This window comes from Charadrius vociferus, unplaced genomic scaffold, assembly GCF_000708025.1.
Source record: "Charadrius vociferus isolate BGI_N301 unplaced genomic scaffold, ASM70802v2 scaffold178, whole genome shotgun sequence".
NCBI classification, from domain to species: domain Eukaryota; kingdom Metazoa; phylum Chordata; class Aves; order Charadriiformes; family Charadriidae; genus Charadrius; species Charadrius vociferus.
In genome coordinates this window covers 113097-128597 of record NW_009649717.1, presented here as the reverse complement: position 1 = coordinate 128597, position 15501 = coordinate 113097, and the positions used below count along the sequence as shown (strand labels likewise).

The following is a 15501-nucleotide window of genomic DNA, read 5'->3' as shown; positions in this document are numbered from 1 at the left end:
CCATAGGATGTGCATACTGTGGCTACTCTGCTTTCTTTTCACAGGCAAGATTTTATAAAAGCCAGGTAGCGCGAAGGAAATCTGCAAGTCAGTTAGTAGTGAGCAAAGAAACTGCCAATAATGCCCTAGAGCTGGAGATAAGAGGGCACCAGTTCTGAAGATACATCTAATTAGACTATTAATACTTTAGAAAACCTGACTATAGCATGTACACCGTATTTATTAATACATTTACAAAGACTCAATTTTATGTTAGCTCTTCAAGGAACATTTACATTTAGAACCGCATTTGGCGAGAATCGTTACTCGTTTTGTACAAGTGACATCTTACACAGCCAACACCTGCTCATGTGAGCTCTCATCCAGGGACGTTCCGGTCAGTGTGAAATCAGCAGCAGTCTACTTGTGTGTAATCTGGCCCATCCTGTTACAGTGACAATCGCTTTATGAACACTTTTAAGATATGCTGGAATTTTATTATGATTGGTTGGCGGTTCTTTTTTTCATCCGTCGAAAATGAATACAAGTTGACACAAGGATACATTTCTAGATTAGATCCACAACACATTAAAGAGTGTGTTTGCTCTCTTTTTCCCCGTCTTTCCAATTAAGTTGGTGAAAAATGTAACTTTAGTATTTTACAGGACATGGTAAAGCTGTCTCATCTAGGTGATGTCTATATTATAAAAATAAAATAAAATAAAATAATATAAATATGTAACATGAACCCAGTGCCCATCGTTAAATAAAATATATGATAAAAAGCAGACCTTCTAGGATGACTGGTTTTGAAATATGCGAATATAATTTAATTATTAAACACTTGAAACAATCTTGATATTAAGCTGCGATAACCAGATTTTTGCATCTATGCTAGATAAAGAAATGCGTAACATTCTGTAATAGAGTTACATTGATGAAGGTGAAGGTTACAGTCTTACAATGAATTGCCTAGATAGGAATGCATTAAGGAGTTCTCAAATATTGTCTCATGATGTAGTTCAGTTCACCTCAGAAACTGTTACAACTGGATTTCATTAAGTCCAGCAGTTTGTACAGCGATGTTGGAAAACTGCTCTCTTATTGCTATAATCAGATAGGTACAGACACGAGATTTCTGGGATGTCAAAGAATCCGTTAAGACATCACAAAAGTCCTTTGACGAAAATGTGGTTTACAGTGGAATTACTTCGTAAACTATTTCTCATGAAGAAATAAATATTAAAAAAAATTCCACTAGCTGTAAAACTGTATTTGTGATAGCGCGTGCATGTGTATGTGTGCACGTATTGGGTATCGGTACGTCTGTGGAGACGTACAGAAATATTTACACACATACAAAGAATTTATCTGCACATTTTGTGGATATGATACTTAAATTAATAAAGTAAATCAAATCACCGGTATTTGCTGCAGGATAAGAGTCTTTTAAAAATGACAGGATTCAAAACAAATGCCCGCTGAAAGTGTAGTTTCCAAATAGTCCCAGAAACTATACAATATAGCTGGTTAGATCCAGCAAATAGGATGTCATGTCTAGGATCTGATCAAGAATACCTGCCCTTGTCACTCTTCGGATGTTTCTATCCACTTGTTCGCACTGGGGGCCGAGATAGCCTTTTTTACATAAGCATTTATTAGGCCTTACACAGACACCTCCATGTCGACAGGCTGGGTCACATTTTGCTGTGGGTAAAAAAACAGCGATTTTCTAGTTTGTTTAGAACATCACAAAACGAAAAGATACAGTATGCATTCATTAAGAGCTTTCTAAACCTATAATGATGAAGAACATAAATGAAAAACAAAATAGAAAGGATGAAATGTTAGAAATTTTGAAACCATTATTTTTTAAAGTTTTAGAATAGTAGGGGGAGGAAGTTACTTTGTATGTCTGAGAGGACGTCACCCAGGACAGACTGTGAAACTCAAATAGCAGATTTTTAAAGATGTCCAATTCCCATATTCATGCTTGATTTTGGACTGCATAGAAGACCCATCTCAAAAGACTTCAGGCTCCAAATGTCTTATCGTTTGAAAACAAGACATACAGCACACCTAGATCTTTAAACAGTGGTGGTCTGCCTCATCCCATTTCTTACGCTGGCAACCCAACAAAGTCCTGAAGTTGGTGAGATGTTTTAGCACCTGGCCATCTCCAAGCTAGCAAGTGGTGAATCTCAGGTAAACTCCTTTGTACGTGCAGAGTTCTGCACTACACGCTTTCCTTAGCAGAGCAGACTACGGTTGACCAAAGAGATGCCCTCCTTTGCCTCTTGAATCACTTACGCTTGGGACAAAATTGAATTCCCTTTATAAAAAAAGAACCAGAGTATTTTTTTGACAGCTTTTATCAGTTAGTTAAGTTTCAAAGTTTTTCCCTCTCTTCAGCAGATGCCTGACGATTTATCTGTAGAGTTCTAGGTTAATCAGCTTGCTTACATTTTTCAACTATAAATGCTATTTTAAATTGTGGCCAGCGTTAGCAAAACTAACAAGCAAGAACTTTAGTCATGAAAGTATTTTTCTCCTGGGGTAGAGTCACAGCACTGTGATAAATATAATGTATCTTTTTTTTCCCCCCGACATTTTGCTGTTGAATGTTATCTATTACAATAAAGCTATTTACAGAGATTTATAATACATTATATAAAAACAGGTCTCTTGATTTTATTTATGAGTTTCTCAATTGCCCTAGGAGGAAACTGATGCCTTGTAAGGTAATTTTTCTTATTTAAATTATAATAGGAGCCTGAGGTCCAACCTAGAATGTCTCTGTTAAGTGCTATGCGTGATACAGGGAAGTAAGATCCTTAGTCTACATATTTTCTGTAGCTTTCTTGTACCTTGCTTCTATCAAATTATCTATCATAGAGCTGTAATTTTTTAAACAAAACAGATTATTCAAGACCCATTTATGTTCACATGAGAGATGTTTTTTACTTTAAGTTCCACTTGGACAAGGGCTGTAGAATGGGCCTCGTTCTCTAAATGCAGGAAATCTCTGACTGACAGTTGAAGTTGGGCTATTTGGCCAGATTAACTCATCCATTTCTCCAACCTGCTTTTGTTGCACGGCTGAATGATGGTAAGCTCATGAATTTTGCCAGTAAGATGTATCATCAGTGATTTCTTTCATTTCATTCCAAACAAAGTCACTCCTGTTCATCCCTAAAAAGCCGAAGGTTGCTGAAATTTACACTCCAGGCTATAAGGACCTCGTAGCCAACCCTGCTTCAGCAGGGCCCTCCTGAGCGCCCTTCCAACCTGAATTATCCCCGATCCATTGTGTGATCCTTGCTTTGTCTTACTCCGTGATTCTTTTCCTCTTTTGGGTTCTACTGTCAGGCATCTGGTCAAACTTGCTGAGCAGATAGGCTCAGTCAGAAGACTGTGCCGATGCACTAATAACACCTCCCTAATAATACCCATGCTTTTTCTGGAAGATCTATGTAGGCCAGATTTGTACAGCTCAGACATCATCACAGTCTCCGTGAGACAGTGATAGCACAGCTGGGGCACTCCAGGGCCATTTCTCTCACTCCTTTGGTGGCACACCCAACGTTTTGTTTGATCACGGTCACTTTTTCCAGTGACCTTTAAAAGACATGCTACAGCAACAAGATAGGACTTCATAAAAGCACCGCGATTAATAATGGATTACAATAATGTTCTGATTATTTGTTGCTTTGTGATAAGTTGTACATAGAATACTCTTCAACAAACTGGAGCCATTTTATTTTTGTAGGATCAAAAGTAAGCATGTGCCAAACTGAAAGTATTTGCATTAAATTAGCCAAGTGCAAAATATTCAATAGTGACCTGCAGGTCTGATTTTATCATCTTTCCTGACAAGGTACTCCTGTTTAACACTGACGATGGTAATACTGCAGGTGGAAGGTGAATGTCAAAACACAGAACATCTATTGATTGCATTTCCTTTCATTCTACAGTCTTGGTGAAAAAATAAGAATACCGTTGTCTGTCATATTTATGCTATTAATTGCATTCTGTAATGGTTCACATTACATTAGATGTTTTAACTGTTGTACTCATTGAAAGACTTATTGTTCTCCTACAACTCATGAGATCAATAATTTTTTAATGTTGTCTTAGAAGTGATGGTCAATGACCATATGTCATATTAAAAATTTCTCTCAGCAAATAATTAAAAGCAAATTATCACGTCACTGCTCTTTTCACTTGTTGCTATGAACCTATATACGAACCAGTTCTGCAGAACTCTCCTTCCCAGCCTTGGTTACAGCAGCATTTTCCTGTGGGAGTGCAGTGCCCGTTGCGACAATGCCGTGAGCATTCAGATGTCAGTATCTGTGCAGACTGGGCTGTTCTTTTGCATTCTTCAGGGACTAAAGGCCTGAATAAAAATATACAAACCAAGTACACGTTAAAAGTGGGGGTCAAGGGGAAAAACTTTGGGTCTTATTAAAGACCCGGTTCTCTTTTATGGTATTATCAGTGGAAGAAATCTGTGTTCTAAGTGGATTGCTTTTCTTCTAAAAACACCAATGAACACAGAGATGATTTGTTTCATTACAGGAAAATACAGTGCGATTTGCTATTCTTTTCTATAACTGCCTTCAGAGATCTTCTACAAGCTTAAATAATAGTCCTTGCGAATGCTTGAAGCTTGAACCTGGCAAAACCAGCTTGCTTATTGCAGGCAGCACATATGTCTAGGTAATATCATTATTAGACATGCTACATTCTACTGATAGTGTGGCTTTTCTTCAGAGAGCACAAATAGGCATATAATTCAGTCCAGAATCTGATGGTGTCTTTTTGTGCGTGTAGCTGATTTATATTTCCAATTGTATGCTAGGAAGAGTAATCTGAACGGCAGGTTTTATGTCACACATTATGACAGGCATAAAAATTTTGTGGAAGTATTACCTCTGTCTACGAATTCAATTTGACATTACAAATTTTTTATTTCCATATTTTTGTGAAATCGTATTTGGATTATGCATTCTGAATGCTTATTTAAGCACCTGAACACAAGGAAAGACTTTTTCACGATGAGGGTGACCGAGCACTGGCCCAGGTTGCCCAGAGACGCCGTGGAGTCTCCATCCTTGGAGATATTCAGAAGCTGTCTGGACACAGTCCAGGGCAACTGGCTGTAGGTGGCCCTGCTTGAGCAGGCGGGTTGGACCAGTTGCCCTCCAGAGGTCCCTTCCAGCCTCAGCCATTCTGTGGGTGATTCTGTGAAATATATGCATGAAGGAAATTCTAGTTCAGCTGACTTAAAATATTTCTGATACTGGTTTTTGTTGGGGTTCTTGGTGCCAAGTCCTAGTTAATGCAATTTCTTCTGTCAGTCTCTACAAAATATTTTGAAGTCCAGTAGCCTTTTTTATTTACAAAAGCACAGCGTTATCTTCCTTAACAGAGAAGGAACTGTAGTGTTCCTTCTATAGTGTTAAGTGTGTAAAACACTTGAGTGTTTTACTTACACATGCCCTAACTGTTGTGACTTCCAACACTTTTTAAGATGTTTACTATAGTTTCGGGGTTTTTTTTAAATTTAGCTGTATGTCCTCATGCTGACTGCTTATTTTATTTGCTGTCTGCCTTCTGCAGCTACAAACTGATAGGATCATCACAAGGCTACAGGTTCCCGTTACAGTACCATGTTTTGTCTCTGCTGTGGGTTCAATTGCACAGGAATAAGTTGAGAAAAGAATGTCAGGATCTCCCAAGAGATCTGCACAAGTAATTGAATGGGAGCATAATGGCAAATTAAGTTAATTAGTGACAAATACAAAATTATTCATTCTCAAGGAAATAATTTGAACTATTGCCACACATTCCTAAGCTTCAAATTTGCAGGACAAAGATTCTATTAGTTTTGTGGAAGGCTTAGAGAAAGCTTGGCTAAGTGTCCAGTTAGAATCCAAACAAACCGAAACAAAATTGTGTGAGATAGAATAGAATAGAAAATAACATTGTTGATTATACTGACATCAGTACTAAAACCCCAATAATATGCAAATAGCTGGAATAGCAACGTGTGCACTGATTGCCCTGTCAGATATTAAAATCCTAGACTGGTAGTCCTGTGTTGAGAAAAGGATAGTCTTTGGAGTCTGAGAAAGAAGGGGTATGATGGAGGTGTGGAAAACATGGCAGAAAAAAAAGGAGGAAAATTGGGCATTCTTGTTTATCTCCCATTTCAACATCAGAAGAAATATCGAGGGGAAAAAATAAGCTAAAGAAAATAAAATTAACTAGCTGAACTCGTGGCTTCTAAGATATCAATGAAGTCCATGTTCTAGTAGGATTTTAAAAAGATGTTTCTATGCACAATGGGGCCATTCAAAGTAATATTAGATAGGGCAAAAATAATCTTTAAGAAAAATAAGCACTCATACCTAATGTCACAGAAGTCCCTCACTAGCTGACTGGGCTTACATTTCTCTCCCCGTTTTGGCATACAGCTTGTTAATGGTACATTACAGGGTTTCTTGCATTTTTCTTTGAAACAGAGTAATAGAGTACAGGCTCACTGGTTTGTTTCACCGTAGCACTTTCTCTGCTCAGTCTTAATTGCTACCTTGATTATTTTAACATCCATATAGAAGAACTGGTTCCCCAAAGATGTTAAGTACAGAAAGAATGTGCAGATGCATCTTTGGTGTAGCACCAAGTTCTGATTTCAAAAGCACTTCTGAGCATAAGACTTAAGGTCCTGTATTACTTAAGGGCTTTGAAACATGTTTTGACACCTTTCATGCAGTGTATTTGAAACCCTTTCAGGTTTTGTGTTTATGTATTTCCACAGCTGTCTTTTAAATACAATGCATTATTTTTTTTGAAGTGTAAGGAATTCCAGTTCTGTAATAATGAGTGCATTACATATGATCTGGTTAAGAAAGTTCCTACAGTTAGAAATTATATGCAAGATTCAGAAGCTATGCTCGTTTGGAAGCAGTTCTACAAAATTATATGATTTTCAGTGGAGACGTGTTCAGATTTAAAGTAAAAAGATCTGTGTTCTAATTCCTACCTCTGGGAAAAAAAAATACCTAAATTTGAGTTGATTTCTCTATAGCAAACTTCATAGGAGACAACATTCTTTCTTCATCTGTCTCTGTTAAAGCCTGTTTCTTACAAGTTACTTTAAATAGGAGTCTTTTTTTTTCTTCCTCAAACCCCAGTACAGTAATGCATTTAGCAGGAAGCATAACCTCAGGCTTCTGGAGCATCTCTTGGAAAAGAGCTCCGGTGACATATCTTTAGCAAAGAATGACCTCATAAGTCACAGAGATATTTTATTTGTGAAGGTAATGCTTTATTTTATTAATAGATGTAAACGATTTATCTATGATAGTCCTGGAATATATGGTTCTTTTTTTCATTTGTATTGAATTAGGGAGGCAGCAGTCATACTTTTTTGTATCCAGCAAAGCATGGCTGGTCACTTTTATGATTTAAAGTTTTCTAGTGCTCTTGGTACTTGTGAATATAACCTTGCCTTTTTTTCTACCATCAATCAATAACTTGCACTCATCAGCCTCGGATAATATTTATTAATGGTGGGGTGGAGTAGAAACAAAGACGGAAAAAATTCTGGTTGGCAGAGTGCCTTAGGAGAAAAGGAATACAAATGCAGCTGCAGCGGAGTCCTTCTTGTGTGTGAGAAGAATTACTGGTTTTCCTTAGTTGTACTATGGGAAAAGCCACGCTTCTTTCTCAGATTTGAATGCCGTTATGGGACCAACACGTATCAAGGGAAAGTCTCTGCCCCACAATACTTACACTTTGCATCTTTAAGGCTTTAAAGGGGCGGGAATTTTTAGGCTCAGCATAAGTTGAACTGAATCTCGCAGAGATAACATAAGTCTTGAAAGTGACTGTTGGGACTTGGTCTTTCCAGCACTTAGACAAGCCTCTGATTTTGTTTATATAACTAGTGCTTCGCTGTGTCTCTTGACGTAGAAAATGGAGGGGAATAGATGGAGCCACACTGTGGGCTGGAGAGGATTTTTTTTCCTTGTCTCCCTCAATCTATAAAACTCTAAAGGGTACAGCTTGCTTACTCTTACAGTAAGCACTATTTGGTCCGCAGAAAGCCAGCCAAAAATGTAGCTGATAATGACTATTTATATGGTCTGTACAATTCTAGTTATCTTAAAGAGCTGTTCATATATACAGTACAGTACAGTACATCTTGCTTGTTAAAACATGCTTTCATGAAACTGTGTAACAACTCTAAATGTATGGAACATGGAGGAAAAATTGTGCTGGGGGCTGGGGCCCTCACTGGGTCCCGTCGCTGACGTGTGCCGCGAGCTGGGAATTCTTGACTGTATATATTTTTGCTGCGTTACTGTAGCTAGCATAAGAAAAGTAGCCTCTACTGCTAGTTTAGAGGCATACAAAAGTCTAGCATGCTTTAACAGATTAAAACTCATCCTGGAACTGCTTAGGATTTCATGCTTTCTTTAGTGCATCTCTTCACCGTTCCATTACACACACAGAGTGATTTAGTTGCTATATGCACTAGCCTGTAACTCAGACATACATAAATCAATGCAAATGGAGGGTCAAATTCAGCAGTAATACAATGGTACTGAAGCGAAAACAATTCCTCCGTCGTGCCTTTGACACAATACTAAAAATCTCTACTTTCCCACTAAAGTGAGAAAAAAACCCAGACAAAATTCCTGGATGTTCAAATTCGAACAAGAGACGCGGCCGTAGAAATCCCGATTGTGGTACAAAATATATGGAAAGAATGTTATGCTTCAGTTAACTGCGCACAAGATATTAGGTAATAGAATGATGCTTAAGTGTATCACCAAAAATTGTGCCTTAGTTGTTTGGTCTTTTTCCTTTATAAGGGAAAATGTCAAGAAAATGTAATTTTGTTTCACTAGTTGTCATCGACTAGATTTACTACTTGTCATAGAATAAATATAGCATCTCTTCAGGTACAGCTTCTAAAATTCAAAAGTATACCTTTAGTCCTGGGAGAGATGCCAAAAGCTCGTTACTTGTCTCCAGATTTACTACAGGGGAATAATGTGGAAAAAACTCACGGCTTTTAAGATTTAAACTCAGCAGCATATCAAATTTATTCTTATATGGTATACTTGTTCATGACCTCTAGTCTTAAGAAATTCTGTCATGTTTGAAAACTAGTCCCTAGTGAAGCCTGTATCAATGTTAATAGCTAAGAGGTCAATGCAACTGCTAAACAGTTTGTATTACTGTCAGGGTGGTCATGAAAACAACACCTGCTGCATGAGCACTTGGCAGCTGGGTCAACAGGCACTGTGGGAATTTATCAATTTAGGGGGCCACTTGCATAACACTTTGACTGATGAATTGGGAAAGACTGGCTTACTGGGCTAAAGCTGCTCTATTATGTATGACTTTCTTTAGGATGGCAGAGGCTTCCTGCAGGCTCCAGAAAATAAGCAAAAGATAAACTGAGCTGGTTTTTCCTTATAAAGCGATAAAAAGTGAGAAGTCCTTAATAGCCAATGCTAGAAAGACTGAGAAAAAGGGGGAAAAAAAATCACAAATCAAAACAAAAACTTTTACAGTCAGTGAGCTGTGATGTGATTGAAAAAAATCCTTAGGTTTTTCCGTCGCGGTTACAAAGGAGTTTTTGTGAAGTACTTCTGTAAAGTGAAACTCTCTAGACTGGTATTCGCAAAAAGCTCTAATTTCTCTTTAGTGTCTCTTACGGGAATAGTAACTGCATGTGGCTTGGTAAATGAGATAAGAATTTTGCATGCTCCGGCTAAACTAAACATAATTAGACATTAATTCTGGCTTTCCATTCCCTCAAATGACTTAAGGGATAGTAACTTTCTGAACAGAAAGAAATCATATGGCCCACCTGGGTTGGTGAGAGCATTCACCAACAAAATTGGCTCATTCTACAGAGAGTTTCCAGTAGTAGCTTCAGAGCATATCTATAACCCATCAGAACCGAGTATCTTGATGCAGATCAGTCTAATACCGTATGTTTCTGAGTTCCCATTTCCATAGTAATTAAAGTCTTCAGGAGCACTATGCTGTCATAAATGCTATTCTTCTGTCACACCATCAAACACTCTTGACTCATACTAAAAAATAAAATCAACGATGTTTTTTTAAAGAGCCTGAACAATGTCAAAGTGAGGTATGACCTAGATATTGTTCTTCAGTGTTTGAAATTCATCTGTTTGGAAATACTCTCCGATAGCGGAAACCCCAGAAGGTGATGATGGAAAGGATGATAAGTGGAATTACATAGCCTGGAGGGGCATGAAAGAAGAGTGAGATGGTTTGAATCAAGTTCAAGTTTCAATCCAACGGAAAGCAGCTATTCTGGCTGTTGATATGAAACATATTGAAATCCAGATCTATAAGGTGTCATAAGGGGAGGAAGAGGAAATCTTCTTTCGTGCGCAAGGACACTTACTTAAGCTCTGCCCTCTTCCGTAAAAGTCACCTGCTGGCTCCAGTGAGCCACCCTGGTCAAAAGAATTATTCATCCCCTTCGGAATCACAGCATTGAGAGTGGCAAACACTTAAAACTTCACAGGGGATACAGCACTGCGTGACTGCCCTATAAACTTCCCTGGGTTTAGTCTTATCTTTTAAATGGAAATCTTTGGTGTTGTCCATCACTTTCAGTACTCTTCTCTGAATCTTTTTATCTATAATTTGCTTAGACATAAAAATGATCGTAATAGAAATATTCTAAAAGAAGACTTACATTATGGCTGTTCTGCCACCTTCCAAAGTATTTTCTTACTTCTTGGGCTGTCCCTGTCTATGGTTTTCAAAGAACAGCTGGTAATGTTTAAATTACAGCTGATATGAACTTATCAACAGATCTTTCTTATTTAAATGCACGTTTTTAGTACTGTCCACAGCTGATTTTCTCCTCTCATCATGCTAAAAAAGGATTACTTTTTCTTTTCTAATGGGTTTGTCTTCTTTCTGTTATTGACTAACCAGAATATTTGGATGTATACGCATTTTCTGTATCACTGTTTATCTTGTTATTTTTCCTATGCATTCATCAATGTTTTTGTGATTGATATTATTATGTATTTGTAGAAACAGAATGCAAGACAGAAAAATTAGAAAGTAGAAAAATAGAAAATGAAAAGGTTTTCTTTTTTGGTCACAAAGACAATTTATAAAATGCTAGTATTTGCACTGGTCTTCAGGACATCTGACTAACCCTACCTTTCTTCCTATATTTTCTCATTAGTTCCTAACCCTGGAAAGTAGTTTACTACTGATAAAATTTTTTGATAATCATTAAAGAACAGATATATTTTTCAGAGACAGTTCTAACTTAAGAAATTCTTCTTTTGTCTGCTAGTATAACTAATTTACCTAATGCTGGTTTTATGCGTTCGTAATTCTTAGGGTTTCCCATATCTCCTCCAATCTCAAAGCTAAATATACTGTTACCTGTACTCTTCACTCTACTCGATTTTGGTAATAGGTAGTCTATGTGTATTTTGCAGCACCTCACATACTTGTTTTTTACATTCGTTTTTAACTTTTCTGTTTCTGATTTATCACTCCATTGTCTAAGAGCTCCCATGTACTACTGTATCTTTATAACAATCTTGTAACAAAGAGAAGGATTGTTTAATTCTGTGCTTTTGATGGGAGGCTATTGGGAGGCTAGTTAGTTATGGACATGAAGTATTTGGAGGAACTGAACAGAAGTTGACTGTGGTACCTTGAATTCTGTGTTTCAAACTGCCTTAACGATGGAGGGATCAGAACCTCTGTGTTGATCATGTTTATCAATTTGTCATATATCACCTCGGTTTAACACCTCATTTTTATTACATGTGAAAGATTGTTTTAGGATAGGACTTTCCCATTGCTGAGTATTAAAGACTAATGCAAAGGGTTCTCTGAATTACCCTCATCCTCTGATCTTCTGATGTTTTAACCTGCCCACTTCTTTTGAATTTTCTTCTACTGCTACCAATACCCAAGTAGTAGGTTTCTTTCTTAGGCTATATTCCAGACAAGGAAATCAGGGTCACGGGTATGTTTGAGAACAACTTTGGTTATGCAGTAGTTTTCTACAAAGATCTAAAGAAATAAAATCCTGCATCTTCATTTAGCATTTATTGTTTAGAATAAAAGAATCATTTCATAAGCTCGCAGCAGCTTACAAATGATCACTAGCAGAAGATTGTTTTTTGCATGAAATTACTGATTTCCAGCAAGGGGCTACAACAAGGAATGACAATTTCATTCTTTTACACTGCCCCATGCACGGAAGGCTCTCTGCAAATTGATGAGTCTGCCAGGGGCCATCTCTCACAGGGTTTTATTAGTGAGTAATGAATTTCTAAGACCTGACAAATCAATACTTTGATGACTTTATTTATACCTGTTGCTCATAGCCCACCTCTAGCTTCTTTATTTTGTGTTCTAGAAAGCTTACTGTGCTAGGGTTTACACCTATATTTAATGTATTTCTATGGCACATACAAAGGGGGAGACATTAAAAGGAGCAACAAAATATTAGCATGCAAAAAATTTGGCATGTGAATAAAAATTAATATTTTGTTAACAAAGCTTTACACGAATGTTTGCCAAAGCCATGGAATTTTCAAATTGTTTACATGTGTAATGTGAAATCGGCATGAAACGATAAAAAGAGCTGCAATGCTCTTTTGTGGAAGTAACTCATTATCTATCACTTAAAAGCCTGCGATGGTGTGAAATTGAAAAACAACAAAACTCAAAACTTTGCCTGAATTAAAATTATCCCATGTTTCTAAAAAGTGTTACCAAAAACTATATCCCTTTGCCACAGTCTGTTTAATTTCAACGGTATGCCAATTTACAAAAGTATTTTATAGTTTTCTGGTTACTTTCACCAGTAACCAAACACAGTCTTGACCCTTTTCCATACATGAAAACAGCCAACCGTGAGTGCAGCAATGGGAGGTCTGGCCTTTCAGGTATGTCAGCTGAAGACCACCCTACTGGAAGAGGTAACAAGAACAAAAAGCCGAGGTCAAACAAGGCAGCCCCATGTAATTAGATACTAATAGTGGATTTAGGGTGTAAAATTCACTTAAAACCATACACCAACAGACTAAACAATCCCAGTAAGAATGGCAAGTTTTGTTCTAAAAAAATGTTTTTAATACCAGAAAGCATAAATAAAACATACATACTAACCTTGACTGACAGACTGCACTAACCTGCAGTAACATCTGCTTCCAAATTATTTGCTATAGGTTTGGGATAGTATAATTATAAAACACTGAAACCCTACTGTAACTTAGAGTACAGTGGGCATCCAATTGAATGAATTTATTATTGCATTGACATGTTGTCTGAATAATTTTCAGAATTTAAATTTGGTCAAGAAAATTAACTCCTCTCTTAAGCAGTCAACAGCAAAACCAAAAATGCAAGCCTAACTGTACGTGATGCTAATGGGGAAACATGCTGAAGCAGATGCTGAACAAATAGGCAGTTGCTTTTGCAGGGTATAATGGGGTCAAAGAAATTAATATGAAAAACTTTATTTCTGTTGGCTGTTTCATTTTGTGTTAATTGCTGATGCTTTTGCAGGGTGGATGTGCTACCTTTACATGCTGCAGACTCGGTTGGATAGAGCAGCAAGATCCGTCATGAAGAAAATGGTATTTCTCCAGCTAAAGTGAGTATCTGCTAGTCTTATTGTTGCTGGGGCCCCTGGGTCACACTGGGGACTCGCTTTTTGCAGTCCTTCCAGATTCCCTAATATTTTCATAGCTCTAGCTGCTCTGCAAAGAACCTGAAAGTGATCACATCTCAAGAAACTCTGGTTTGATAATTTTCATTTATCCTCATTTTACAACTGGTAAATTAGTCTAAATAATTAAAACAATCATATTAATTCTGTGTCTTATAAATCATTTGAGTGGGATTTATAAGTCTTCTGGAAACAGTGCTTTAAGAACTGTTAAAGAATTCAGTGTATTTTTGGCACACAGTCCAAGGACAGAAGGTTTCCTTCCTTGGTGCTCCAAACCTCCCCAGGGAGAGACAGGTAAACGCAGTGGTATGGAATGATGTTGAAAACTAGTAATCAGTGACAATTCACGCCTACGGAGGATTCAGTCCTCTGTATCATTCTCCATTTGTGGTATCTCCTATACAACAGAAGAGATGTTTAGGAAAGACTGAATTTGTCCCTTAGACCTTACTTACAGCAAAACTGAAATTGAGGACGGGAGACAGGACCTGACCCCGCATTGCTTGTCCACTGGCTAGTACTGGCAAATTATTTTCTGCAGTAGCTTTTCAGTATACAGGATAGGTGTTGTCAGCCTAATCTTTAGCCTAATCTCTGTTGTCAGTACTAATCTTTAGAGCCAGCTCACATGGTGCACTGTCCCACCGCAGTGGCAGGTAAGGAAGCAGTAGCGCAGGGGAGAATTCCAGCATCTGCCTTCCCTTGATGCTGCGTAAGCTCTTGTGGTACTGACAAGTTATTCGGCTTCAGAACTACCAGGAGCATCTTTTACCTGTCCTGGTCCATAGGGTTCCACATTAAATATATCTACAGTTCTATGAAAACATGCAAAAAATGTGAACCTAGGTGGGAAAGTGGGCAGTATTTAGCATAATGTCAAAGAGTAAAGATTTCCAGAAGTTAGTGTTGGTTACACCTCTGTTGTTCTGAAATTCACTCGAGACAGTGATTACTTTTAGTGAATCTATTCTGCTTGCTGCTGGTGGTACATTTGCGCTTCAGAAGCCCCCTCCATTGAGAATTTCCTGTGTTATTGAATGTCAGTATTGCATAATTCAGCTACATGGAAAGAACTACATTTACCTTTTCTTTTTTAACCTGTTGAAGGAAAGACTGATCTCAGTGAGAAATGAGATGCTCACCTTTTTGGGTCAACGATCTTGTAGAGTTTTCCACTGTGAGGCTGTGTCATACTTTTACTGCTTGATAGTATGTAAATCTCACCTGTTAAAGAAACCGATGCAATAAATTAGCTCTCCTTTCCTAAGATGTCAAATACATGACTTTTGTGATCTAGCTGTATTTGCAAGATGAGATGAAAAAAACTTCATAAAAAACACTCATCACTGAAATATACAACAGAATCATTGCTGTTTGAAAATTTAAATAAGCACTTTCTGTAAATTGATGCTAAAATGCGAAACATTCTTTATCATAAACGGTTTTTGTTTCATACTATCTAGAATTGGTTAAACCAAATAAAATTAGGGAGGAAGGGAGAAGAGGGGGATCGGTCTGCTCATGCAGTATCTTTGGCCCTTAATTCTGTAATGTTGGGAATAAAAGCGAGTATATGACACATCGTGTCATAGTGAGTGACACAGTTCACAGAATGTGAGAGACAGTAAGGACCTTTACCCCTCCAACAACCCATTCTCTTCTCGGTTCTTCTTACAAGGCTGCTAAAGTGTAGCTGAGAGCAGTGTAAGCAGCTTCAGCAAAGGAAAGAAAGTTTTTAGATT

At 37.6% G+C, this 15501-nt stretch overlaps 1 protein-coding gene across 1 annotated transcript in view; it reads right to left on the bottom strand.

The window, feature by feature from the left end:
• Positions 1 to 510: 510 nt before the first annotated feature.
• Positions 511 to 15501, bottom strand: part of HHIP (hedgehog interacting protein) — a gene marked incomplete at its 5' end in the record, with an annotated part of 68366 nt that continues 53375 nt past the window's right edge. The window contains 3 exons of the mRNA XM_009890751.1: positions 511 to 1686; positions 4230 to 4378; positions 14902 to 14983. Coding sequence (XP_009889053.1) covers positions 1493 to 1686; positions 4230 to 4378; positions 14902 to 14983 — 425 coding nt within the window. The remainder of the gene's footprint in view (positions 1687 to 4229; positions 4379 to 14901; positions 14984 to 15501) is intronic.